Source organism: Phoenix dactylifera, chromosome 7 (assembly GCF_051530095.1).
Source record: "Phoenix dactylifera cultivar Ajwa chromosome 7, Ajwa_hap1_PhDact_Kaust_v1.1, whole genome shotgun sequence".
Classification (NCBI taxonomy): domain Eukaryota; kingdom Viridiplantae; phylum Streptophyta; class Magnoliopsida; order Arecales; family Arecaceae; genus Phoenix; species Phoenix dactylifera.
Genome location: NC_143196.1, coordinates 25,458,893 through 25,485,712, shown reverse-complemented (window position 1 = coordinate 25,485,712; position 26,820 = coordinate 25,458,893). Strand labels below are relative to the sequence as shown.

The window sequence follows — 26,820 nt, the reverse complement described above, 5'->3', positions numbered from 1 at the left end:
GAGAAGATCTACAGAGATTATATATAAAATCTACTTCATATTTACTAAGTGGAATTCTTTTATAAGCATGAGCTAGCTTACAAGTAGGTATCTTGATGGTTTTTCTAGTTGAATCTTGCCATCGCTAGGAATGTCTAGTTTAGGGATATTTGGAAAACAAATTATGTAGCTAAATTTTTTAAATATTGATACTTAGCTGTTTAGGGATATTAGGAAAACATATTATGTAGCTAAAGCTTTTAAACATTGATACTTAGTCATTTTTGATTAGTGATCAATATCAAGATGAATTGAGATTTTGTCTTTTTTGTCAAGGCTAATGATCGGTTCTTTCAATTTCAAAAATAAACCACGCAATAGCACGTATCCTGTAGGATAGTGATTACGGGTGTCGGTCCACAGGGATTGGAGACAAGTTATTTTTTCCTAATTGAATAATTACTTCAAAGGGTATAAGCTAGAGTAAATGATAAAAACTAATAATTAATATGGATGTAATAGTATGAATTATCTATGGAGGGAGGTGTTTAGGGCTAGAATCCACCGATAGATTTATATTCGTGACGCTTTCAATGATTGAGTTGTATTTAAGACTTGATTGCTTCCGACTACAAGCCAAAGCAATCATAAAAGAAAATTATAACTAATTCCCAGCATGAATCATCTAAGTCTAGCACAAACCATCTACTCTAACGATAAGCATGACCTGTCTAACTTAGCATGATGCATCTGATCTTTAAATCATTAAACATGAAATCGATGTCACATGAATATCTCCTCCAAACCACAGGTGTTGGATTCGATGAAATAGATCAATCTATGTAAAATATTTTATGCAAGATAAATAATTCACATAAATTGGATAAATCATAAAGATCAATTGATAAATTCTTCATCATGCAACAATCTTACAATACAAACTCAAATCAATAAAAATGAAACGAATACTCCTCTATGGCTTCATCAAACCTCTAAACCGAGGTTTAGCTGCTCATGATGCTCGGCGACTTTGATCGGCTTGCTGAGATGCTCCACGCCATCCGTCTCAAGTCCTTCCTTCTTTTTCTTTTTTTTTTTTCTTTCTCTAACTCATCCGCTCACAGCATCCCTCTTTTTTTATTCTTCTCGGCACCATAACAGAGCATGCTCTGTTCCTTGGTTCTTCTCACCGTCCTCCCCCCTCCCTCTTCTCTTTGCCGATGGCCTCTTTATATAGACCCTCTCACCGGTGATGGATCCCCTGGGAGTACGCTGGTGAGGATGCGAATCCCGGATGCTCATCCGATGGGAGCTGGTTGCGGGATTAATGTGGAGTGAAAGAAGAAGGATTCGCCAATTCCATGGGATTGCGGACGGTTGGAATGGCTCAAATCCGGCAGAGGGAGACGGCTAGATGCTTGATTTCATGGGATGCTGGAAGCGTTGATCATGGAGGAGTGATTTTCGGCTGCTGGGAGGTGGAACGGGCGGCGGATGGCACGCGGTTGATGCGGCTGGGAGGATCGCTCCGAATGGCCGCTGTGCGGAGGCGGAGGCGCAGGCGGAGGAACGGAAGGTTGGCTGCACCGCATGGAGGATTTCTTAGGCGACGCCATTGTTGGGAATTGTGTCCCAAAGCCATTTTTTTTAATTGTAAGAAATTGGATTATGTATATGTTTTATTAAAATGAATAAAAAAATTATTCTGGCAATTTTCTATTCATCACAAGTGTTACATCTTCAAATTGAACTCCTGTGTATTGTGATGAAGTCCTTAGGACTAATTTAGTGGATAAAAGAGGTTTTATCATTTAGTCCTTAAATCAGTTCGCGACCAAATGATGAGCTGTCAATTGGACGATAGCTATATCAAGTATAGGTCGTTGTGTGTCATTTAGTTGGTTGTCCTCTTAAACCAAGGAGTGTGGAGACACTGTATGGCATACAGGTGAGATGTAGGAATACATCATCACTGAACAGTGACTCACCTGCGTAGCACTCCACTGTCGGGAGTTAGCTCGCAAAGCGTGTGGACATAAGTACCCCTTAGACCTGAGACTGTCACGGTGACTTGCAAGCAACTCACTGTACTTAGGCACTGGATGACCTGAATTTCTAATTCAGGGATCGGAAGGATGCTGGGTGCAGTCAAGTACTCGCGAAGTCTGTGTATGAGTCAAGATGGGATTGACCGCTCCAGATTTTAGGAGTTGATGTCTCACTGTATTTCAATTCAGTAAAACCTTAGCCAGGGTAAACCAAGTGATAGGTCACTTGATTTGATTATTTGAAATACACTATGGATGACCGGACCCAGAGGTCGACAGTCCTCTCTGAGGTCATTTTGAGCATCGATGGTCATAGGGATGAAATATGCAACAACCATACGTCTAGGTTCTTGAATGTTGCTCTGTATATTCGACCTATCCGGACGTCGGGTATCATTGCTAGATGGTCACCTCGATTAGTGCATGGAGTAGTCCATGTACTACCGGCTTAGTGTTCGAACCTATCGGAGTCACGCACATAAGTCAAGTTAAGTAGGAAGGACTTGATCCAATTTAATTGAGAATTAAATTGTGGGTCATTTGAGATTTGATTTTGTCTATGTTCAGCTAGCACTGAACATGAGGTACATACTGAATTTCATGGATGTGTATTTAATTATGTCTGTATTCTGGCTTAATCAAGTTTCAATTAATGTAATTAAAATTGATTTGGACTCATTTGTTGAGTTTGGTTTTGAATTGGATGAATTGGGCTTAATAATGATTTTATTAGAATTTATTCCATATTTATTCTAGTCCAAGTGTGACTTGGATTGATCTGAAAATTGAACTAATTGGAGTTCACATGAATCAGATTCATGTGGAATTTTTCCGGATCCAAAATCTTTCAAATTGGTCTTCAATTTGGTTTAGAACCAATGATGGACCCAAGCCCATTTGATTCAGCCCATTTGAATTAACCCATTTAAGTCAAGTCAAATTTGATGGAAATTTACTTGTTTGCCCCTCTAATTGAATGACATGTTCTGGTTTCTTCTTCGGTCCAGTGGACCAATTTTTCTGCAAACCTTCTCCCGTGGACCGCGTTCTTCTTCTTCTTCCGAACACATCGAAGGCCGCTTGATCTTCCCTCTTTCGGCTACCATTTGAAGATCCGAAGAGACGTGTCTCTTCGGTTTTGAAACCTCTTTAATATAGGACTGATTTAATTGAAATCAAACGGTTCAAAAAATTCAATAAAATCATGAAACGTTTGGCGTTCACTCTTCCCTTTTGGCGTTTTCTCTTCCCTGGTTCAGCCTTGTCTTTGCCTATAAATAGGCTAGCTTTCTCTTCATTCTGAGCTAGAGATTTTATCTGGGGAGAGGGGAGATTCATGATTTTTTGAGTAGCCTGTAAAAGAGAGAAAAAGGAAACGGGAAGAAAGAGGAAAAGAAAGAAAAAGAAAAAGGGAAGAAAGAATTTTTGAAATTCTTTTCTTCCAGGGGTTTATTTGCAAAAGGGTTTTTGCACTATACAGACATCATCCTACCTTCCTGCATTTCTTGGCGTGCGTGTGAAGTAGAGGGTCCGTACATCCGGGCCTCGCATAGCACCAGATCCATCAGTACCAGATCCGGCACCAGATCCAGTTCCAGATCCAGTTCCCGATCCAGTACCAGATCTAGCATCCGATCCAGTATCTGATCCAGCACTTGGCCCTGTACCAGATTCTGTTCCTGAGTACCTTGACCATCTTCCGCTGCGGGATCGAGGTATGATAAACATAATATAGTTATGTTATTTATTTATACCTGTTATAAATAAATAGATAAAATTTTAAAACTGATTTTCTGACCTGGCATCCGATTTTATCGGATTTTGCGAGATATTTTCCCTTCAACTGGTATCAGAGCCAGGTTGGCCGATGGAATTGGCCTATAATATCTAGAATTATGCATGATTTAATTTTTAAATTTAGATTAGATCTAGATTTATTGATAAAATATCAATCTTGTGCTGAATTATAAGGTTGTCCTGCTATAAGGTTAACCCCTTATAGTGAAAAGGTTGTCCTAGCACAAAATTGAGATTAATTTGTATCATAAAATAAATAGTTTATTTTTGTGAAATTATGCATAATTGATGTTTATGAAATTTCAGTTTTAAATTTATTATGACCACAAAATTTAAATATAAATTGTTTATATTTGGAATAAATTGACACCTTGAATTCATACATTTAATAAAGAATTAAATGTTGAATTTAAAATTTAAAATTTGAATTTCAAATAAAGATTTAAAATTCAAAATTTGAAATTCGAATTAAAATTTACATTTGAACATGGGTTTTGGGGCATGGGTTAGCACAATCAGATTAGTTGATTAGGTTAGACCTAATGTTAGAATTGAATTGGAATCAATAGTTGTATTAGACTAAATTCATTTTTCTAATTTGATCAAACTCAATAGTTTAGTTGATCATGTCCAAACACTTCAATTGGATCTGATTGTGGCTCAGTGGTCGAGCCTGAGTTCTCAATGACTATCTAAATCAACTTGACATACCATTTGGTGTCTAAGGCCAGTTGGATCTACGGTTATTAATTGGGGCTACCTCTTTCCTGGCCAACTCTGTTGGTGTCTAGGAAAGACGGTTCATGGCGGAACCCTCCCGTGATCTCTCTTACCTGGCCAATATGGTCGTTCAAGCTTTGATTTAGATATCTTGAGACTTGGTACTCACCCATGTCAATAAGGAAATCAGTATGACTGATTTAGATGTCCATAGACCAATGAAATTCTATGTCCTCTATTTGACTCAGTACAGTCAATGGGAGGATATAGAATTATCGGTCTCTCTAAAATCCTCTAAATTATTAGGTCCTTAAAATGATATAGTTATATAGATAACTAGGTCATAGCCTCCCATTAAAATGGATGATAATTGGTCCAGTATTTCAGTTGGACATGCAGGATGCTTCCGTCTGGTGTTCATCTGAATATTGGAATTATCCTTCATTATATGATAGCTCTTTGAGCTATCTGATTGTGATTAGGTTGGCCGAGCTTTCCTCGGGCCTGATCATACATTAGGTAGTGTCATCGAGTTAGTTCATTAATGGTTGGACCTAACCAGGATTTTCAGTAGAGGCCTCCGCCTACTGATTACCACTTGGGGCAAAATTGATTGCTAGAAATTGTTTAGAAAAATAATTGGTAATGTACCTACCCTTAGATGCACATGGGTTGGCCGAGCCTTCCTCGGGCCCGTATGCTGTCTATGCGGATTCTAGTACCCAGTAGGGAATTAAAGTAATTCCTCGAATTAAAGGTAGAGGCTATTAATTCGATTAAAATAGTGGGAGAAAACTTTAGACTAAAGTCCAAGTCTTTAGGATTAAATAAATCATATACTGATTAGTTGGGTTTTTCCTTTATTTTACAGATATGGCTAACTCATTATCCCTCCGAACACTCTTAGACAACGATAAACTTAATGGACCTAACTTCGATAGCTGGTATCGGAAGTTGAAAATTGTATTAGAGCACGAGCGGATCCTATATGTGATATTGGATCCAGCACCTGAGGAACCTGCAGCAAATGCACCACGTGCAATCAGAGACGCTTATCAGAAGTGGCTTAATGATCGCACTACCGTACGCTGCATCATGAGGGCTTCGATGAATGACGAATTTAGTCGTAAATTCGAAGAAGCACAGCCTGTGGAAATATTTCAAATGTTGAAAGAGTCTTTCGGGACACCTGATGATGTCGAACGACATAAGACTTCCTGTGCGATTTTCAATGCCCGCATGAGGGAAGGGGAATCAATCACAGAACATGTATTGTACATGGTCGAGAAAATTGATCTCCTGAGTAAACTTGGTTTTCCTCTGCACGAGCAATTGGGCAAGGATGCTATTTTGAACTCACTTCCCAAATCCTACCTGACCTTCCTTAGTCATTATAGAATGACTAAACCTGCAGTATCCTATCATGGATTGCTAGGTTTACTGCAGACCTATGAGAAGGATCACCAACTCTTTAAGGGGTCGGTGAATGTGGTGGGTGGAACTTCTGCAGGTCGTTCTTCCTTTAAGAAAGGAAAGAAAAAGAAGGTAAATAAAGTTCGTGCTAGGGCTTCTAAGCCCAAACAGACTATGAAGCAGAAATCTGATCAGAGTAAGGCAGAATGCTTCTTCTGCAAGAAGCAGGGTCACTGGAAGCGGAACTGTCCGGCTTATTTAGCGTCCCTTGATCCAAACAGGCCAAAGAAGAAAATGCAGCAAACAGTTGCTGCACAAGGTAATTATATGATAACACCTTGTAATTTTTCTGTTTATGATTCTACTACCTGGGTATTGGATACCGGAAGTCCAATTAATATTTGCAATTCTTTGCAGGGACTTCAAGTAAGTAGAAGATTCAAGAACGGCGATCGATTCCTAAATGTTGGTGATGGAAGATCTGTTCCAGTCCTAGCTTTAGGAGTCATTGAGTTGTTTTTTGAGTCTGGAGTAGTTATGTTAGATGATTGTCACTTTTGTCCAGCATTCTTGATGAATGTCATCTCTGTAGGCTTTTTGGCCAAGAATGGTTATACCTTTTATATAAATGAAAGATTTTGTGATATCATTTTGAATGATACTAAAATTTTCAGTGGACAAATAAAATATGGCATTTATACTCTATCATTGCCTGTGAATGTAATGTACACATCTAATAAACACCCTAAATTTGATAAAGTCAATGAAACCTATTTATGGCATTGCCGGCTTGGTCATATAAACAAAAACAGGATAAACAGGTTAGCCCAACAAGGCATTTTAGAAATCAATGATTGTGAATCATTGCCAACTTGTGAATCCTGTCTTCTGGGTAAAATGACCAAGTCACCTTTTTCTGAAAAGGGTGAACGAGCCAGCGATGTTCTTGGCCTCATACATACTGATGTATGTGGACCTATGAACGTAAGTGCCAAAGGTGGTTATGCCTACTTCATAACCTTCACAGATGACCTATCCAGGTATGGGTATGTCTATCTGATGAAGCATAAGTCGGAATCATTTGAAATGTTCAAACGATTTCGTAATGAAGTAGAAAAACAGACTGAAAAGAGTATTAAGATCCTTCGGTCAGACCGAGGAGGAGAATACCTTTCCGGTGATTTCTTGACTTATCTAGAGGAGAATGGGATTCTCTCACAATGGACCCCTCCAGGAACACCTCAGCATAATGGTGTATCCGAAAGGAGGAATCGAACTCTGTTAGACATGGTTCGATCCATGATGGGGTTTACTAGTCTGCCTCTATCTTTTTGGGGTTATGCTTTAGAGTCTGCGTGTATAATACTAAATAAGGTTCCAAGTAAGTCTGTTGAGAAAACTCCATATGAGATATGGACTGGGCGTAAGCCGACACTTTCATACCTTAGGGTTTGGGGATGTCCGGCTTATGTTAAACGTTCTCAAACTGACAAACTGGGTCCTAGGTCCGATAAGTGTTATTTTGTAGGGTACCCCAAGCAAACTAGGGGTTATTACTTTTACCTTCCTAATGAACAAAAGGTGTTCGTAGGACTTAAGGCAACATTTTTGGAAAAGGAATTTCTTGGTGAAGGAATTGTTGCCTCTAAGGTTGAACTTAGTGAAGTTCAGCAGGTGGAAGATTTAACACAATCTACTGAACCCACAGAATCGGTTTTAATTAGATCAAACCCGGAGCCCAATGTAGAAGCACCATTAAGGCGATCCGGTAGAGTACCGCGTCAAGTGGATAGATACTACGGTTTCTTGGTCCATGACGCGGATCCTATTGAGCTCGATGAGAACAATGAGGATCCGATCACCTATATGGATGCTATGCAGAGGTCCGACTCTGAGTTGTGGCTTAATGCCATGAAATCCGAAATGGAGTCCATGGAAATCAATAGTGTATGGACACTAGTTGATCCACCCGAAGGGATAAAACCCATAGGGTGCAAATGGATCTTCAAAAGAAAGAGAGGCGCAGACGGAAAGGTGGAGACCTATAAAGCCCGTCTGGTTGTCAAGGGGTATCGTCAACGTTATGGTATCGATTATGACGAGACTTTTTCCCCTGTGGCAATGCTAAAATCTATTCGGATCATGCTAGCTATAGCAGCATATATGGATTATGAAATCTGGCAAATGGATGTGAAAACAGCTTTTCTAAATGGAGAGCTGGAAGAAGAGGTGTATATGATACAACCTGAGGGTTTCACATCCATAGACGAGTCCAAAGTATGCAAGCTACAAAAGTCCATTTATGGACTTAAGCAAGCTTCTCGAAGTTGGAACATACGTTTCGATAAAACTATCAAAACATATGGCTTCGTTAAGAACGAAGAAGAACCTTGTGTTTACAAGTGGGCTAACGGTTCAGTGATCACATTCCTTGTCTTGTATGTGGATGACATTCTCTTAATTGGGAATGACATTCCTGCATTACAAAATGTGAAACTTTGGCTGTCATCACAGTTCTCCATGAAGGATCTGGGAGAAGCATCCTACATCCTAGGGATGAAAATCTATAGAGATAGATCTAAGAGGTTGCTTGGATTATCCCAATCCACGTACATCGACACTATGTTGAAGCGGTTCAACATGGAGAATTCCAAGAAGGGCTATCTTCCGATAGGCCAAGAAATTTCTCTCTCTAAGAAAGATTGTCCGACAACTTCCGAGGAGAGAGAGCGTATGAGTAGAATTCCATATGCTTCTGCAGTAGGTTCTATCATGTACGCCATGACATGTACAAAACCGGACGTTGCTTACTCACTAGCAGTAGCGAGTAGGTATCAGTCTGATCCGGGTGAGAACCATTGGAAGGTGGTTGAAAACCATCCTTAAGTATTTGAGAAATACTAAGGACCAATGGTTAATCTATGGAGAATCCGACTTAAAACTTGTGGGGTTTACAGACTCTAGTTTTCAGTCAGACCATGATGATAGTAAGAGTATGTCAGGATTTGTGTTTACCCTGAATGGAGGAGCAGTCTGCTGGAAAAGTTCCAAGCAGCATTCAGTAGCCGATTCCGTATGCGAAGCAGAGTATGTTGCTGCATCAGATGCGGCAAAGGAAGCTGTTTGGATCAAGAAGTTTGTAAATCAACTTGGTGTTGCTCCCTCAATCAATGGTCCAGTTCTTTTGTATTGTGACAATACTGGAGCCATTGCACAAGCAAAGGAGCCAAAGTCTCACCATAGAACCAAGCACATTCTGCGTCGCTACCACCTTGTACGAGAGATCGTGGAGCGAGGTGACGTCAATCTTCAGAAGATCGATGGAAAGGAAAACCTGGCTGACCCATTCACTAAAGCTCTTTCTGTAAAGGAGTTCGATTATCACAAATCAAAGATGGGTATAAGATATTGTACAAATTGGCTTTAGTCCAAGTGGGAGTTGTTGGGAATTGTGTTCCAAAACCATTTTTTTTTAATTGTAAGAAATTGGATTATGTATATGTTTTATTAAAATGAATAAAAAAATTATTCTGGCAATTTTCTATTCATCACAAGTGTTACATCTTCAAATTGAACTCCTGTGTATTGTGATGAAGTCCTTAGGACTAATTTAGTGGATAAAAGAGGTTTTATCATTTAGTCCTTAAATCAGTTCGCGACCAAATGATGAGCTGTCAATTGGACGATAGCTATATCAAGTATAGGTCGTTGTGTGTCATTTAGTTGGTTGTCCTCTTAAACCAAGGAGTGTGGAGACACTGTATGGCATACAGGTGAGATGTAGGAGTACATCATCACTGAACAGTGACTCACCTGCGTAGCACTCCACTGTCGGGAGTTAGCTCGCAAAGCGTGTGGACATAAGTACCCCTTAGACCTGAGACTGTCACGGTGACTTGCAAGCAACTCACTGTACTTAGGCACTGGATGACCTGAATTTCTAATTCAGGGATCGGAAGGATGCTGGGTGCAGTCAAGTACTCGCGAAGTCTGTGTATGAGTCAAGATGGGATTGACCGCTCCAGATTTTAGGAGTTGATGTCTCACTGTATTTCAATTCAGTAAAACCTTGGCCAGGGTAAACCAAATGATAGGTCACTTGATTTGATTATTTGAAATACACTATGGATGACCGGACCCAGAGGTCGACAGTCCTCTCTGAGGTCATTTTGAGCATCGATGGTCATAGGGATGAATTATGCAACAACCATACGTCTAGGTTCTTGAATGTTGCTCTGCATATTCGACCTATCCGGACGTCGGGTATCATTGCTAGATGGTCACCTCGATTAGTGCATGGAGTAGTCCATGTACTACCGGCTTAGTGTTCGAACCTATCGGAGTCACGCACATAAGTCAAGTTAAGTAGGAAGGACTTGATCCAATTTAATTGAGAATTAAATTGTGGGTCATTTGAGATTTGATTTTGTCTATGTTCAGCTAGCACTGAACATGAGGTACATACTGAATTTCATGGATGTGTATTTAATTATGTCTGTATTCTGGCTTAATCAAGTTTCAATTAATGTAATTAAAATTGATTTGGACTCATTTGTTGAGTTTGGTTTTGAATTGGATGAATTGGGCTTAATAATGATTTTATTAGAATTTATTCCATATTTATTCTAGTCCAAGTGTGACTTGGATTGATCTGAAAATTGAACTAATTGGAGTTCACATGAATCAGATTCATGTGGAATTTTTCCGGATCCAAAATCTTTCAAATTGGTCTTCAATTTGGTTTAGAACCAATGATGGACCCAAGCCCATTTGATTCAGCCCATTTGAATTAACCCATTTAAGTCAAGTCAAATTTGATGGAAATTTACTTGTTTGCCCCTCTAATTGAATGACATGTTCTGGTTTCTTCTTCGGTCCAGTGGACCAATTTTTCTGCAAACCTTCTCCCGTGGACCGCGTTCTTCTTCTTCTTCCGAACACATCGAAGGCCGCTTGATCTTCCCTCTTTCGGCTACCATTTGAAGATCCGAAGAGACGTGTCTCTTCGGTTTTGAAACCTCTTTAATATAGGACTGATTTAATTAAAATCAAACGGTTCAAAAAATTCAATAAAATCATGAAACGTTTGGCGTTCACTCTTCCCTTTTGGCGTTTTCTCTTCCCTGGTTCAGCCTTGTCTTTGCCTATAAATAGGCTAGCTTTCTCTTCATTCTGAGCTAGAGATTTTATCTGGGGAGAGGGGAGATTCATGATCTTTTGAGTAGCCTGTAAAAGAGAGAAAAAGGAAACGGGAAGAAAGAGGAAAAGAAAGAAAAAGAAAAAGGGAAGAAAGAATTTTTGAAATTCTTTTCTTCCAGGGGTTTATTTGCAAAAGGGTTTTTGCACTATACAGACATCATCCTACCTTCCTGCATTTCTTGGCGTGCGTGTGAAGTAGAGGGTCCGTACATCCGGGCCTCGCATAGCACCAGATCCATCAGTACCAGATCCGGCACCAGATCCAGTTCCAGATCCAGTTCCCGATCCAGTACCAGATCTAGCATCCGATCCAGTATCTGATCCAGCACTTGGCCCTGTACCAGATTCTGTTCCTGAGTACCTTGACCATCTTCCGCTGCGGGATCGAGGTATGATAAACATAATATAGTTATGTTATTTATTTATACCTGTTATAAATAAATAGATAAAATTTTAAAACTGATTTTCTGACCTGGCATCCGATTTTATCGGATTTTGCGAGATATTTTCCCTTCAACTGGTATCAGAGCCAGGTTGGCCGATGGAATTGGCCTATAATATCTAGAATTATGCATGATTTAATTTTTAAATTTAGATTAGATCTAGATTTATTGATAAAATATCAATCTTGTGCTGAATTATAAGGTTGTCCTGCTATAAGGTTAACCCCTTATAGTGAAAAGGTTGTCCTAGCACAAAATTGAGATTAATTTGTATCATAAAATAAATAGTTTATTTTTGTGAAATTATGCATAATTGATGTTTATGAAATTTCAGTTTTAAATTTATTATGACCACAAAATTTAAATATAAATTGTTTATATTTGGAATAAATTGACACCTTGAATTCATACATTTAATAAAGAATTAAATGTTGAATTTAAAATTTAAAATTTGAATTTCAAATAAAGATTTAAAATTCAAAATTTGAAATTCGAATTAAAATTTACATTTGAACATAGGTTTTGGGGCATGGGTTAGCACAATCAGATTAGTTGATTAGGTTAGACCTAATGTTAGAATTGAATTGGAATCAATAGTTGTATTAGACTAAATTCATTTTTCTAATTTGATCAAACTCAATAGTTTAGTTGATCATGTCCAAACACTTCAATTGGATCTGATTGTGGCTCAGTGGTCGAGCCTGAGTTCTCAATGACTATCTAAATCAACTTGACATACCATTTGGTGTCTAAGGCCAGTTGGATCTACGGTTATTAATTGGGGCTACCTCTTTCCTGGCCAACTCTGTTGGTGTCTAGGAAAGACGGTTAATGGCGGAACCCTCCCGTGATCTCTCTTACCTGGCCAATATGGTCGTTCAAGCTTTGATTTAGATATCTTGAGACTTGGTACTCACCCATGTCAATAAGGAAATCAGTATGACTGATTTAGATGTCCATAGACCAATGAAATTCTATGTCCTCTATTTGACTCAGTACAGTCAATGGGAGGATATAGAATTATCGGTCTCTCTAAAATCCTTTAAATTATTAGGTCCTTAAAATGATATAGTTATATAGATAACTAGGTCATAGCCTCCCATTAAAATGGATGATAATTGGTCCAGTATTTCAGTTGGACATGCAGGACGCTTCCGTCTGGTGTTCATCTGAATATTGGAATTATCCTTCATTATATGATAGCTCTTTGAGCTATCTGATTGTGATTAGGTTGGCCGAGCTTTCCTCGGGCCTGATCATACATTAGGTAGTGTCATCGAGTTAGTTCATTAATGGTTGGACCTAACCAGGATTTTCAGTAGAGGCCTCCGCCTACTGATTACCACTTGGGGCAAAATTGATTGCTAGAAATTGTTTAGAAAAATAATTGGTAATGTACCTACCCTTAGATGCACATGGGTTGGCCGAGCCTTCCTCGGGCCCGTATGCAGTCTATGCGGATTCTAGTACCCACTAGGGAATTAAAGTAATTCCTCGAATTAAAGGTAGAGGCTATTAATTCGATTAAAATAGTGGGAGAAAACTTTAGACTAAAGTCCAAGTCTTTAGGATTAAATAAATCATATACTGATTAGTTGGGTTTTTCCTTTATTTTACAGATATGGCTAACTCATTATCCCTCCGAACACTCTTAGACAACGATAAACTTAATGAACACTCTTAGAATTTCAAAGCACACACGGTTTTATTTACTAAATCACAGCCCAACTTCCAGGTTAATATGCAGTCTAAGTTAAAGTTGTTAAGTGTCCGTTTAGGGAGTTGTAAGACTCATTTATACTGGAGTGCTCGGTGAAATCTGGACTGTACATAAGCTAAGGGTTCGGATCAACAAAATATTGCAAAGACTAGTAGTTTCCAAGGATTGGTCGAAAGGACCTGTTCACTGATTCAAAATCATCTTATTTGCAGAATTTCGAGAGTTGTGGATATTTACTTTAGTACCTCACGGGCTTTATCTGTAATATTCCAGTTTACTCGAATTTTTACAACGACGGCTTTCACACTATTATCTTTTTCAAGGTCAATACAGAGTTTTTTTTTGGGTTCCTTTTTATATATATATTGTGCACTTTTACTCTTGTGGTGATTTCTCCGTGTAACGAGCAATCAGTCGACAACTCTTACACCAGTTGGCACAAGGTGTCAGGCATCAAGACTCCCCTACGGACTTATGCTCGGAGTTCTCATCACAAGCTCACTTGATCCTTGACAATAGGTAGCCCTTTTCGATGTTCCTGACTAAATCCATTATTATTGATGATTTTTTTTTTTGTATTCGATAAATATGATTCATCAGGGTCCAAGGTTGCTACTATACTATCAACATAATGTCGAGCTTAGACCTTAGAAGGGTCGGCCAGTGTGTAGTGAAATTCCAAAGTATTAATTAGCTTACAACTCCTTAAGAGAGACTTAATAACAAGAACTTAAATTTGTATTACTTCTGACTAGTCATTGAGCTGTTTAGATTTTATATACCTTGTGTGTTTATCATTCTCGCATAAATGTGTAGAAATTAGGTTTTTAAAAGCAAAAACTTTTTTTTTAATTTAATTTTTATTATTATTATTTTAAAAATGAACACATTTTTTTTATTATTTTTATATTTTTTAAATTTTTTTTTGGGATGAAAATCAAGATGAATACCCCCAAACATAAATCTGACATTGTGAAGTGAAAACGAATGCAAGAGATGCAAATAAAACCAAAAATGCTTAAAAATACTTAAAAATACCCCTAAATCTAAACCTAACATTGTCCTCAATGTTAAAGAAATTTAAGAGAATTGGGTTGCCTCCCAACAAGCGCTAAGTTTATTGTCTTCAGCCAGACACAGTGAGGTAGTTTTTGCATCTCCTTTTATGGGTTCATCTATTTTGTCTATCATAAAACACTCAACTTTCCTCGCGGGTTGGTCGTCTGCATTGAACACATTTAATTTTACCTTCATGTTCCCAAATGATATATTCATTACCCCCGTTCTACAATTTATGCACGCATTGGCTGTTGCTAACAAGGGGCGCCCAAGGATCACGGGAATTTGTTTCTTAGGATTGGGCTCATGTTCCATATCAAGGACGATGAAATCTACTGAAAAATAGAATTTGTCTACCTTGACAAGAACATCTTCAATTATCCACGTGGTATTTTTATAGATCGATCAGCCAATTGAAGGGATACCGAGGTTGGTTTTAACTCACCTAACCCAAGTTTCTCATAAACTGAATAAGGTAAAAGGTTGACACTTGCCCCTAGATCTAAGAGTGCTCGATCAATGAAATTATTTCCTAAGACACAGGAGATGGTGGGAGCACCAGGATCTTTGAATTTCGGAGGGGTGTTGTGTTGGAGAATAGAACTCACTTGCTCAGTTAGAAAGACCTTTCTGGGCACATGTGTCCTAGATTTTTGCTTTTGGGTGCACAGGTCTTTAAGAAATTTGGCATAGGAGGGAACTTGTCTAATAGCATCAAGAAGCGGAAGGTTGATCTTCACTTGTTTGAAAACCTCCATCATCTCCTCTAGTGAAGTTCCCTTTTTGCCAAAGGGAGAGGGTGAATTAAGAGCTTCAAAAAATGGGGCCTTTGGGATGTGAGTTTTGGCAGAAGGTGGACTAGCTGAAGAAGAAGAAGTTTTTAGAGTTTCATTTGACACATGTCTATCCTCTTCTTCATCTTCCTTATTGTTAACTTCCCCAATCTTATTATCTACTACACGTCCACTCCTTAGGGTAGTCAAAGCATTGGCTTGTTCATGATGAATTGCATTTAATTGATTTTCTTGAGCCATATATTGTCCCCTAGGATTACTTAGTGGTTGGCTTGGAAGCTTTCCTTCCTCTCGCTTGTTCAGTGCATTAGCTAGTTGCCCCACTTGGGATTCTAGCTTGGCGATGGATTGCGTGTGAGAGTGCACCAATTGTGTAATGGTTTCCAAACCTTGAAGGGCGTTCAACACTTTCTCCTCAAAGGCTGTGTTTCTTTGGGGTGGAGGAGGAGTGTGTTGAAATTGAATCGAGGGACGATAGGGATGAATATTTTGTGGGGTTTGAAAATTCTGAGAATTTTGAAAATTTTGGGAATAGGGTTGGGCTGTGTTCGAAGCTTGCTGCTTCCAAGAAAAATTTGGATGATTTTGCCATCCCGGATTATATGTATTGGAAAATGGGTCAGTACCCGGTCTAGGCTGTGTTTGAGCAGCATTGATGTGCTCTTGCACGAGTTCGGAAAATTGGGGCGCTGAAGGGCACTCATGAATAGGGTGGGATGGGCTAGAATAGATAGTACAGACTTGTGCTTGGGAAGAGTTCATGTAATGCCCACCTATCATCAGTTGGTCAATCTTATGGGACAATGCATCTATCTTGCTAGACAGGTCCATAGAATGACTTATTTCACAAATGGTCCCTTTTCTTTGAGAACTTAGGGGTGCTTGACGAGAACAGGAAGCATGGTGGAGGGAGTTTTCATTTAGATTTTCAAATAATTGCCATGCTTCATGCTCATTTTGAAGCATGAATGTCCCCCCGCATGCAGCATCGATTATCTGACGGTTTCGTTCAGTCAATCCGTCATAGAAACATGCACTAGCTGCCACTTAGGTATTTGATGATGAGGGCATTTACGGATTAGGTCCCGAAATCTCTCCTAAGTTTCATGAAATTCTTCTCCCTCAGTTTGGGAGAAGCTTGTAATGGCACGTCTAAACTGGTTCGTTCTTCCTATAGGAAAGTATTTTTTAAGGAATTCTTGTTGCATTTGATCCCAAGAACGAATCGAGTTGGTTTCTAAAGAATTCAGCCATTGTTTGGCTCTATCTTTAAGGGAGAAGGGGAATAATCTAAGTTTCAGAGCATCATCAGTGAAGTTCTGAATCTTGACAGTGGTGCAAATCTCAAGAAATTCATCTAGGTGTTTATATGGGTCTTCATTGGTGAGCCCATAAAAAGATGGGAGCATTTGGATCACACTAGATTTTATTTCATATTGTACAGCTCCTACTTCATGTAATCGAATGCAAAATGGGGAAGTGTAAATGGTGGGAGTAAAGTACTCCCTCAGGAGTTTGGGTTGTTCTTCAGCCATCTCAGGAGGTGGGAATGATCCTAATGTTTTGATCTTAGCTCGAATGTTCCTAAGGGTTCGTTCTATTTCAGGGTCAAAAGGTAATAGGTTTCGTACTCTAGAACGACTACCTTGCATACACTAGTACTCGATCAATCAAGCATGCAATAAAAGAGAAAAGCATATCAATCCTAGTCTTTGTCCTAAAATCACTAGACAGCTCCTAACTGGTTTGAAGAGGGCATCTAAGCCTCCAATCCGGTCTAGTGAACCGAGTTGACCAGGTAAGCTCCCAGGTAAGTGGAGGGGTCACGATGCGTTCGCAAAGGTCCCACTTAAAACCCACTTGCCTCGAACAGATGAACTGTCTCCCTTATAGGGACAAAGCTTGCCTAGACATCAACTAAGCCACAGAGCGAAATTGGTGCAACTTTCGGTGATCTTCGTCCTATTGAGCTCGAATGTCCCTAGGGGCCAATGTCTAATTGATTTTAATTAAAGTGACACTATGTGAGATTGAGTTCACCTAAATTGGGCAAGAGTCCGGTGATGAAATCCGGCTCTTATCTTGTTGGGGTGATTGCCCTTACTAAGTGCAGATTAATTGGTGTATGTGTATCAGGCATGCATTCACACTTTTGCTGAAATTAAAATCAAACAATCACCACAAAATTTCAAGCTAATAATTAATTTAAATAAAAAAGGTTTAGAGGTTACCAAAGGAAATTTCCCCAGCAATTTTTTTTTTTTTTTTTTAGGCAAACCTCTACAGCATTCCTTTTCCAGCAGTTTTCTTTTTGATCATCCCAGATTTTTCCTTTGATTCCTGATCAAATAAGATCAAAAGAAAATTAAAACAAATTAGTAGAAGGGAAAAAAGAGATAAGAAAAGTAACAATAATAGAAAATAATTTTTTTATTTTATTTTAGACATATATATGTTTTTTTTAAAGTTTTTTTTAATTAATTAATTTTTTTAATGATCGGAAAAATAACTATGCTAGCAATCCCCGGCAACGGCGCCAAAAATTGATCGGTTCTTTCAATTTCAAAAATAAACCACGCAATAGCACGTATCCTGTAGGATAGTGATTACGGGTGTCGGTCCACAGGGATTGGAGACAAGTTATTTTTTCCTAATTGAATAATTACTTCAAAGGGTATAAGCTAGAGTAAATGATAAAAACTAAGAATTAATATGGATGTAATAGTATGAATTATCTATGGAGGGAGGTGTTTAGGGCTAGAATCCACCGATAGATTTATATTCGTGACGCTTTCAATGATTGAGTTGTATTTAAGACTTGATTGCTTCCGACTACAAGCCAAAGCAATCATAAAAGAAAATTATAACTAATTCCAGCATGAATCATCTAAGTCTAGCACAAACCATCTACTCTAACGATAAGCATGACCTGTCTAACTTAGCATGATGCATCTGATCTTTAAATCATTAAACATGAAATCAATGTCACATGAATATCTCCTCCAAACCACAAGTGTTGGATTCGATGAAATAGATCAATCTATGTAAAATATTTTATGCAAGATAAATGATTCACATAAATTGGATAAATCATAAAGATCAATTGATAAATTCTTCATCATGCAACAATCTTACAATACAAACTCAAATCAATAAAAATGAAACGAATACTCCTCTATGGCTTCATCAAACCCCTAAACCGAGGTTTAGCTGCTCATGATGCTCGGCGACTTTGATCGGCTTGCTGAGATGCTCCACGCCATCCGTCTCAAGTCCTTCCTTCTTTTTTCTTTTTTTTTTCTTTCTCTAACTCATCCGCTCACAGCATCCCTCTTTTTTTATTCTTCTCGGCACCATAACAGAGCATGTTGTGTTCCTTGGTTCTTCTCACCGTCCTCCCCCCTCCCTCTTCTCTTTGCCGATGGCCTCTTCATATAGACCCTCTCGCCGGTGATGGATCCCCTGGGAGTACGCTGGTGAGGATGCGAATCCCGGATGCTCATCCGATGGGAGCTGGTTGCGGGATTAATGTGGAGTGAAAGAAGAAGGATTCGCCAATTCCATGGGATTGCGGACGGTTGGAATGGCTCAAATCCGGCAGAGGGAGACGGCCAGATGCTTGATTTCATGGGATGCTGGAAGCGTTGATCATGGAGGAGTGATTTCCGGCTGCTGGGAGGTGGAACGGGCGGCGGATGGCGCGCGGTTGATGCGGCTGGGAGGATCGCTCCGAATGGCCGCTGTGCGGAGGCGGAGGCGCAGGCGGAGGAACGGAAGGTTGGCTGCACCGCGTGGAGGATTTCTTAGGCGACGCCATCTCGTGGCTGGAACGGGAGAATCAACAGGAATCTTGGCCGTGATGCACTGCGGGGGAGGGGGGAAGAAGATAAACAGTGAACTCATTTGTTATTATATATATATATATATATATATATATATATATATATATATATATATATATTTTAACACTGTTCATATGAACAGTGTTTTCACGGGACACTGTTCATATGAACAGTGTTTTCAGTGATTCTTCCTGAAATTATTTTTATTTTATTATATTCATTATTTTCTTTTTTTTTCTTGTTTTAAATTTATCAATTTTATATGAAGGCAGGTAATGAATTGGTTGGGAATTGACTTTGGGTTTGAGGTGGGTCATGATCGTTGATTTGCTTGAACTTACTCTCGAGCCCAATGTCGTTTAAATTTAATTCTTGCTAAACTGCTTCAGACCGGACTCAACAAGGCTAAAAGCAGGACCGTAACTTAATAAAAGGGTTAATCAAATATTTTTCCATACAATTATAACTTTCAATCTAATCAGGACCAAAGCCAATTTAATTATAACCTTAGCCGGGTCAACACAATCTTCTTATATGTTTTTCTATAGTTTTCATTAAAGATTGCAATCAAGAGAGAGACAAGTTCAGAATCTGGTTTAAGAAAAGAATTATTTACCTCTTACCATAATTTAAATTTAATTCAATGTTTATTCAATTTCATGGTAAAATATGTATTTATCAGTTTAAAAACATTGATAAGTGCTATGGAAAGATAACTAAATTATAAATTATTTAGCACTTATCAGCTAAGATGAGATGATGAGGATGTTTAGAAAGATATTTGATCTCACTTTACACATATACTACTCAAGACATTGATACAGCACAATAATGTAAAAAAAAGGACTAATGCAATTTTCTAAGATTTGATATTAAGACTTACTCATTAAAGACTCACTCAATTTTCTAAGATAATATGGAAGACAAAAAAAAAATATCTCAGTCCATATATCTAAATTATATTAATTGATATCTCATGATATATTTTTTGGTTTTCTTATAAATATGATATATTATTATATTAGTTAGGAAAATAAAGATTGATATTATATATATGTTGTAAGTTCTTGTTATGCTACATATCAAGTTTTTGATTAACTTGCTGTTTGGGGGAACCTAAAATATAATGTTGGAACTTTATTAGTAAAAAATAAAAGTTAGCTTTTTGTACATATACCGTAGCAAATATAGCTTATTATATATTTACTCTCTAAAAATGATTATTTATATATATGCCTCTTAAATCATCTTATTTTTACAACAATACTCGCCCATTAAATTCTTCATTAATAGTGTTAATAAACAAACATTTTAAAGAAAAAATAACTTTATTATCCATTTGTGTCAATATCCATAAAAAATTTGTGGAAAAATATAATTCTTCCCATATAAAATAAATGTTATTTTTTTTTCAAGGGTGCTAATATAAAAGAATAATCTTTTCATTCTATACTTAAAATGGTTATTCATTAACACCCTCAATTAAAAATTTATGGAGGGTCGTTGCTGAGAGATGAGGTTAATTCACTCGTACTCCCTCTCCTCTCAAAAGTTGCCAGATGGCCAGCAAGATATGTATGCATCGCCTCTCCGTTCCCAAAAAGTCGGCTCGGGTCAAGAAATCCGCGACCGGCCTACGTTTCAGGCTGTCGTTGATCCGATAAAAAGCAATAAATCCAACAATTAAATCTCCGACACCATGCTACGGAGCCCAGTTATCATAGCAAATAAATGCACTGCATTGCTGGTACGCCTCGTGGGATAAACAATTGGTGACTTCCGTGGGGTCACGTAGCGTATAACAAGTTTGGTACCTAATCTCCGCTCCGATTTTGGATTCGCTTTCCCTACCACCACTAACCGTAAACACCGACCCGAGAAGCACTATTAAAAGTTGCTCTCCTTTTCCGACGCCTCCCCTGCTTCTGGTCTCTTCTTCTTCTCGTCTGTTCTGGGTTTCTTCCCTTCGCGTCTCTCTCGCTCTTCTCTGACCGCTCCGCGGCCCCCCACCCACCCAAGATTCTACGCTTCCGCCGCCGCTCCCCCGGCTCGCCGAGGTGGCGGCCGTGAGGATGAGGCCGAGCACCTCGAGTCCCCCGTTCCCACCTTCGCCCGCCGGCCAATGGCGTTGCATCTCATGGCCGGCCACCCCCCACCCCTGCCCCCAGCCGCCGATGCCGCTGCGTCCGTTCATGGTGCTCCTCATCCGCGGTGGCGGTAAGAGGGACCCCACCCGGAGGGAGTTGGACGCCATCGACGCTCTGATCAACTCCGGCCCCTCCCGGCCAACGGAGTTCTTCGTCTACGCTTCCGGCCGCGTCGCCGCGAAGCTCTTCTACTGGAAGGAGGGAGAGACCATGGATTCTGTCCTCTTCTTCTGGCGCCGCCGGCTCGAGGGCGCCCACCTCCTGCGCCCCAAGGTGGTCGTCGCCGGGACCTCCATTCGCTACGACAGGGAGGAGGAGGCGGGCCGGGTCAGGGCCCTCTTCGTCGCCCACGCCTACGACCTCCACAAGGGCGAGTCGGTGAAGAGGTGCGAACAGAGGATTGGGGAGATCACCGCGGAGATCAAGAAGCTTTCAGCGCAGCTGGGTGGCCGGAACCGGTTGAAGGACTACGAGAAACTCTATGCGAAGCGGACGCAGCTACATACGGAGGAGGAGCAATTGAAGAAGAAGATGGAGGAATTCAGAGCTGCCATGCATTGCATTCTCTGTCATCTTGGAGAGCCCCTGGAAGAGGTTGGGCTGGAAAAGGAGGCTGCTTTCGAGCTGCTTAAGTTTGCAGGTGGCCGGGACTGGGGCTGCATTCACTCGGTCATGGTGCGCGAGTGCCGGAGGCTCGATGACAAGTTGCCAATTTATGCATGCAGAAGGCAAATTTTGAGAAATATAGTTGCCAATCAGGTATGGCTACAATCACTTTGTACAGATGATTGGATAAATTTAGCGCTGTTGTTCTGCTAGCGTTTATGTTTTCTTTTGGAGATTGTGCAAAGAATTTGATTCCTTGGATAAATCACCTGTCTACTTATTATTAATAAACTTGACCTGACAATTCAATCCAACTGCTGATTATGGTGGATGGGTTTTGCAGATTGGTACAAACAGAAGTAATGAAATCGTTTTATTATTCTCTTTTTCAGTGCACCGTTGTTTTGCTACGTGGTTATGGGAATTGCAAAAGTTCTTTTCTTTTTTATTTAAAATTATTAGGATCTGTTTAATGCTCTCATTCATTGGTTGCTGTCACAAATTTGTTTCTCTTGAGGTTCTCTTTTTTGTGGGAAGGGAGTGTAACTTATGATTTCGTTGGGAGGGGAGTAGAATCCTTTCTTTTATCCGTTTTTCTCTTATTATTATTATCATCATTCCTCGGGTGAGGATTCAGTATTACACTCCTTTTTCTCGTGGGGTGGGGTTGGAGGCTCGGTAATGTATTGGCAAAGGCCTTTTTGGAGCCGGAAGCCCAAAGACCATCTGTAATTTGCTCTTTCATGACCTGGAAAAATCAGACCTTTTTGGTGTCAGAACACAAAAAGACAATCTGTAATTTGCTCTTGTACAGCATGGAAAAATCAGGAAGGTCGAAGGTCTTCTCAAACAACTGTTCTCTCATTAAGGAGTTCCCAGGTAGCTGATCTCTATATTGTGGCAATATAAAATATATAATTATATGTGATTCTGTCAATATTGTCCCATTAGAAGTCATTAAACATATACTATGGTTATTTGAGATGAAAAGTGGTTTGTATATTTTGTTTAGTTGATTTTGTTGGAATAGTTGAAAAGGCTATCTCATGATAATTGATAGTAAAATTATACTGAGATATGTCATATATGTCTTCTTTGCATATTAGGAATCTCTGTTTTATAGCAAAAGCTGGAGACTTATGTAGAGGCAATAGTAAAAAATATCTGCATTCTTTGAGAAAATTTGAGTCAAGGGAAAGGGTACAATTGGATAATTTTATACGAAGTTATCATTTCTTACCTTTTCACATCATTGGTGCTGCCATTGCTGTTTCTTGTTTTCCAGATTAGGTGGTTTTGTTCATACGTGAGAATGAGAGCCCTTTAAGAATGCTGTGCAACAAAGATACCATGCCATACAATAACACAGCTATGTGCATATGTTAGTTTATAGTGATAAATAAACTAAGTGCCAATTTTTTCTTAGAATTTAGCAAGAACTAAGAGATAAAAGTATGGAAGATACCACAAATTTTTACATAAATGATTGCACATAGATAGCTTATAAATGTTAATGAATTCATGCACTGTGCATGTATACTTATGCATGTTTGTATATATATTTGTGTACAAGGTATGCTATCTTGGTACCAGGCTCCGTACTGGTGCCACCTTGTTACTGTGTTGGTATGTATGGTACGGAGGCCACTTTCAGTGTACCAAGTGTTGGTTCGCCCTTCGTACCGTGTACCAATACCGAACCGATATAGTTCGCCTCTTACCATCTGGTTCAGTATGGTATGGCATGCCACGTTTGTATGTCTTTAAAATTTTATGGTTTCAAGTATTGGCCCATGCGAGTGCAGGAGAATATCCACACTTGACAATGGGTTGGTGTGGGATACTGCGTATGATGCTGGCTCATATCAACTTTGGCTAGTTGTATTAGCTTGTATTGATTTATGAGGGTTATTACAACTTAGTATTATATGTTACTGAGTCAGTCTACCCCCCCCCCCCGGGGATGAAAATTCTCATGATGTCCATTTGCTAGTGAACTCCATTTCAATGACAATTTAATGGTTGGCATGATATGCACATATATGTGCTTTTAATATATGTAGTGATGCGGACTTAATGCATGCTTATATGTATGAGTGCAGGCATGTTAGTATTTGCACGTGTGAACATGAGAACAACTCAATTATTGTTGCAATTCTACTTAGGGTCGGGGTAACTATGCTAGAATCTCACCCGAAGCTCATTTGGTCATTGGCTTCCTTAATGCTTCTTATTCAACATTTTAAAGAGAACTGTATCTTTATACCTGCTCCGGAATATGCTCCAAAACTCACTTCTCATAACCAAACTTCCTTGTTTGGCTACATCAGCAACTTAAGAGGTTGACTGGCCTTATAAGGCTTCTTTTTATTGAAAGCGAGAAGAAATAGATTGTCCACACCTTCTCTTTTCCCATAAAAGAGAGGCATCTACTGTGTTTTGGGTGTCTAAAAAGGAAAGAGGGGGGGGGATAGGGAAAAGAAAAGGAGGAAGGAGAGGATTATGGAGAAAGTACTGGCTGTTTGCAAATGCCTGTCACTTCTTCCCCTTAATCTTGGCCTCTAGCCCTTTTGCCTTCTTTAGAGACTGTTTGGTTGCCCATAACTAGGCAACTGTTTGGTTGCCCATAACTAGGCAACTGTTTGGTTGCCGATTGTTGAAATCACGAATCCTTCCGTGATTAGTGGGATCAGATTTGATCTGATTCAATCTCGGTTTAAAACCAAATTTGTTGAAGAGAATAATTTTCAGATTTGGTCGGTTGTGATTGCTGCTTTTTTTGGCTAGTTTAAATTTATTTGTTTCTCTCTCTTATCCCTTTAATTTAGCTTGTAGTTTCCAAGAATAAAGGGATCTGTTTTATGATCAGATTCTATAAATATTTGTATTATCAAAGAGGAATGAGATAGCAAGTATTCCAATCTTTGTTCATCCGATTGTAGTGTTCCTATTCCGTCGTCTCCTCCCCGATTTCATGGTATCAGAGCCGAGGGTTGTTTGAGACAGAGGAATGGCTAAAACAGCCATGACCGGTGCGCGCAGGGATGAGGAGTCCAGAGGCTCTACGGAGACTTCTGGACCCAACCCTACAAGCGCACCCACTACAACCACCGTCAATATGCCGTCTGCAAACTTTTCAGAAAACTCACCTCTACAGATCACCACAACCCGTCTCAATAGCACCAATTTTCTCCAATGGTCCCGTTCCGCTTTAATGGTTATCCGAGGACGTGGACGGCTTGGCTACATTACGGGAGCAACAAAGCAACCGGCTGAAGGAGATGCAGCCTACGCAACCTGGGATGCTCAAAATTCCATGGTAATGGCATGGATTGGTAATTCTATGGAGGAGGACATTAGGGAATCTTACCTATACTATGCTACAGCCAAGGAGCTTTGGGATGCCCTAACTATGACATTCTCCGATCTTGAGAATTCAGCTCAATTGTTTGAGCTTCGGAATAGAGCACATGATTTACGACAAGGAGAACAAGATGTTACCCAGTATTACAATGCTCAACCGAACCATCTGACTTGTATTTGATGGTAAACACCCATTTGCAGCCAACTGGTGATTTTTCTTTCGATTTTTTCACAACTTGAGAAAATATGTGTTGGATCTTTTAGGAGAGACAGGCATGCTTGGAAGTAAACCTACTGGTACTCCTATAAATCCAAATCAGAAGTTGGGCGACTGCCTAGGTAGCACACCTATTGATAAAGGAAGGTATCAACGTCTAGTAGGGAAGCTCATTTATCTTTCTCATACTAGACCTGACATCGCCTTCACTAATACCTGCGGGTTTTGGTGTAATGGTAGCGCTTGATCCCCACATTTGGTATTAGAGCGAGGTTGCAGGTTCGAACCCCCAGGGTGTCGCTTGGGGGGGATTATTGGGATTATTCCAAGCCCCCCTTTAGGGGTTTGCTGCCACGTGTGGCTTATGGGGGCCACATGATGGCATCGGTGCTTGACAGCCCAGCCTACCGATGCGCTTATGGGGGGCAGTGCGAAGCCCCTCCTGCCTACCTGTCACTTAGTACGGGGCTCTGCTCTATTGTTGATAGCCGTGGGGGGTGCCCTGCGGTGGTCAGCCTCGGCTTAAGGAAATAAAGTTGTGCCTTTACTAACAGCAATTGCTTTTGGTATGGTGGTAAGCGCTTGATCCAACATGATTTGCGCTCTGTTTTACATGTCCCTAATTTAACTTGCAATCTTCTTTCCATAGTAAATTGACTATAGATTTAAAATGTGGTGTTCATTTTATTGGGTCTATGTGCATTTTTCAGGACCTGATTTCGGGGAAGAGGATTGGCAATGCTAAAGAATGTGAGGGACTATACTATTTCGAAGAAGAAGCCATCTTGAATAAACAAGCTTAAACCATGAGTTGTGAGTCTATTCCTAGAGAACAACAAATAATGTTATGGCATCGTAGGCTAGGTCATCCAAATTTTTCGTATTTAAAGAATTTGTTTCCAACTTTGTTTCGTAATACAGATTTATTTCAATGTGACATTTGTCAAATTGCTAAACATTCACGTTCTTCATTTCCATCTCATAACTATAAGGCATCTTCTCCTTTTACCTTGATTCATAGTGACATTTGGGGTCCGTCTAAGATTAAACACATAATGGGAAAAAGGTGGTTCATAACATTTACTGATGATCATACAAGATTATGTTGGGTTTATCTTTTAAAAGAAAAGTCAGAAGCTGAGGATGTTTTTAAAAACTTTCATTCCATGATAAAAACCCAATATGATACAAGTATAAAAATCCTTCGAACAGACAATGGGCGTGAGTATTTCAATCTTATCTTAGGGAATTTTCTTCTAGAAAAAGGGATTATTCATCAAAGCTCATGTATTATAACCCCACAACAAAATGGGATTGCCGAAAGAAAAAATCGCCACCTTCTCGAAACAGCTAGAGCCCTTATGTTTACAAGCAAGGTTCCAAAATATTTTTGGGGGGATGCAGTACTTACTGCTTGTTACCTAATAAACAGGATGCCAACCAGAGTTCATAATTATGAAACCCCTCTAAATG

General features: G+C 39.5%; 1 protein-coding gene and 1 non-coding gene across 3 annotated transcripts in view; both read left to right on the top strand.

Annotated features, from left to right (window-relative positions):
• Positions 1-16,225: 16,225 nt before the first annotated feature.
• Positions 16,226-16,331, top strand: LOC148714869 (small nucleolar RNA R71). Its single transcript, XR_015975960.2, has one exon. It is a non-coding gene; the product is annotated as a small nucleolar RNA R71 (small nucleolar RNA).
• Positions 16,332-20,864: 4,533 nt separating this feature from the next.
• The window catches only part of LOC103696124 (ATP-dependent RNA helicase DEAH12, chloroplastic-like), a 36,595-nt gene continuing 30,639 nt past the window's right edge, over positions 20,865-26,820 (top strand). The window contains exons 1-2 of one of the 2 annotated variants that reach the window (XM_088701365.1): positions 21,786-21,920; positions 26,058-26,160. Coding sequence is in view for 1 of the 2 variants with exons in the window: in XM_039116992.3 (XP_038972920.1) it covers positions 21,087-21,920 (834 nt within the window). In the remaining variant the exon portion in view is untranslated. Of the gene's footprint in view, positions 21,921-26,057; positions 26,161-26,820 lie in introns of both variants that reach the window. The other variant, XM_039116992.3, reaches the window with a different exon arrangement.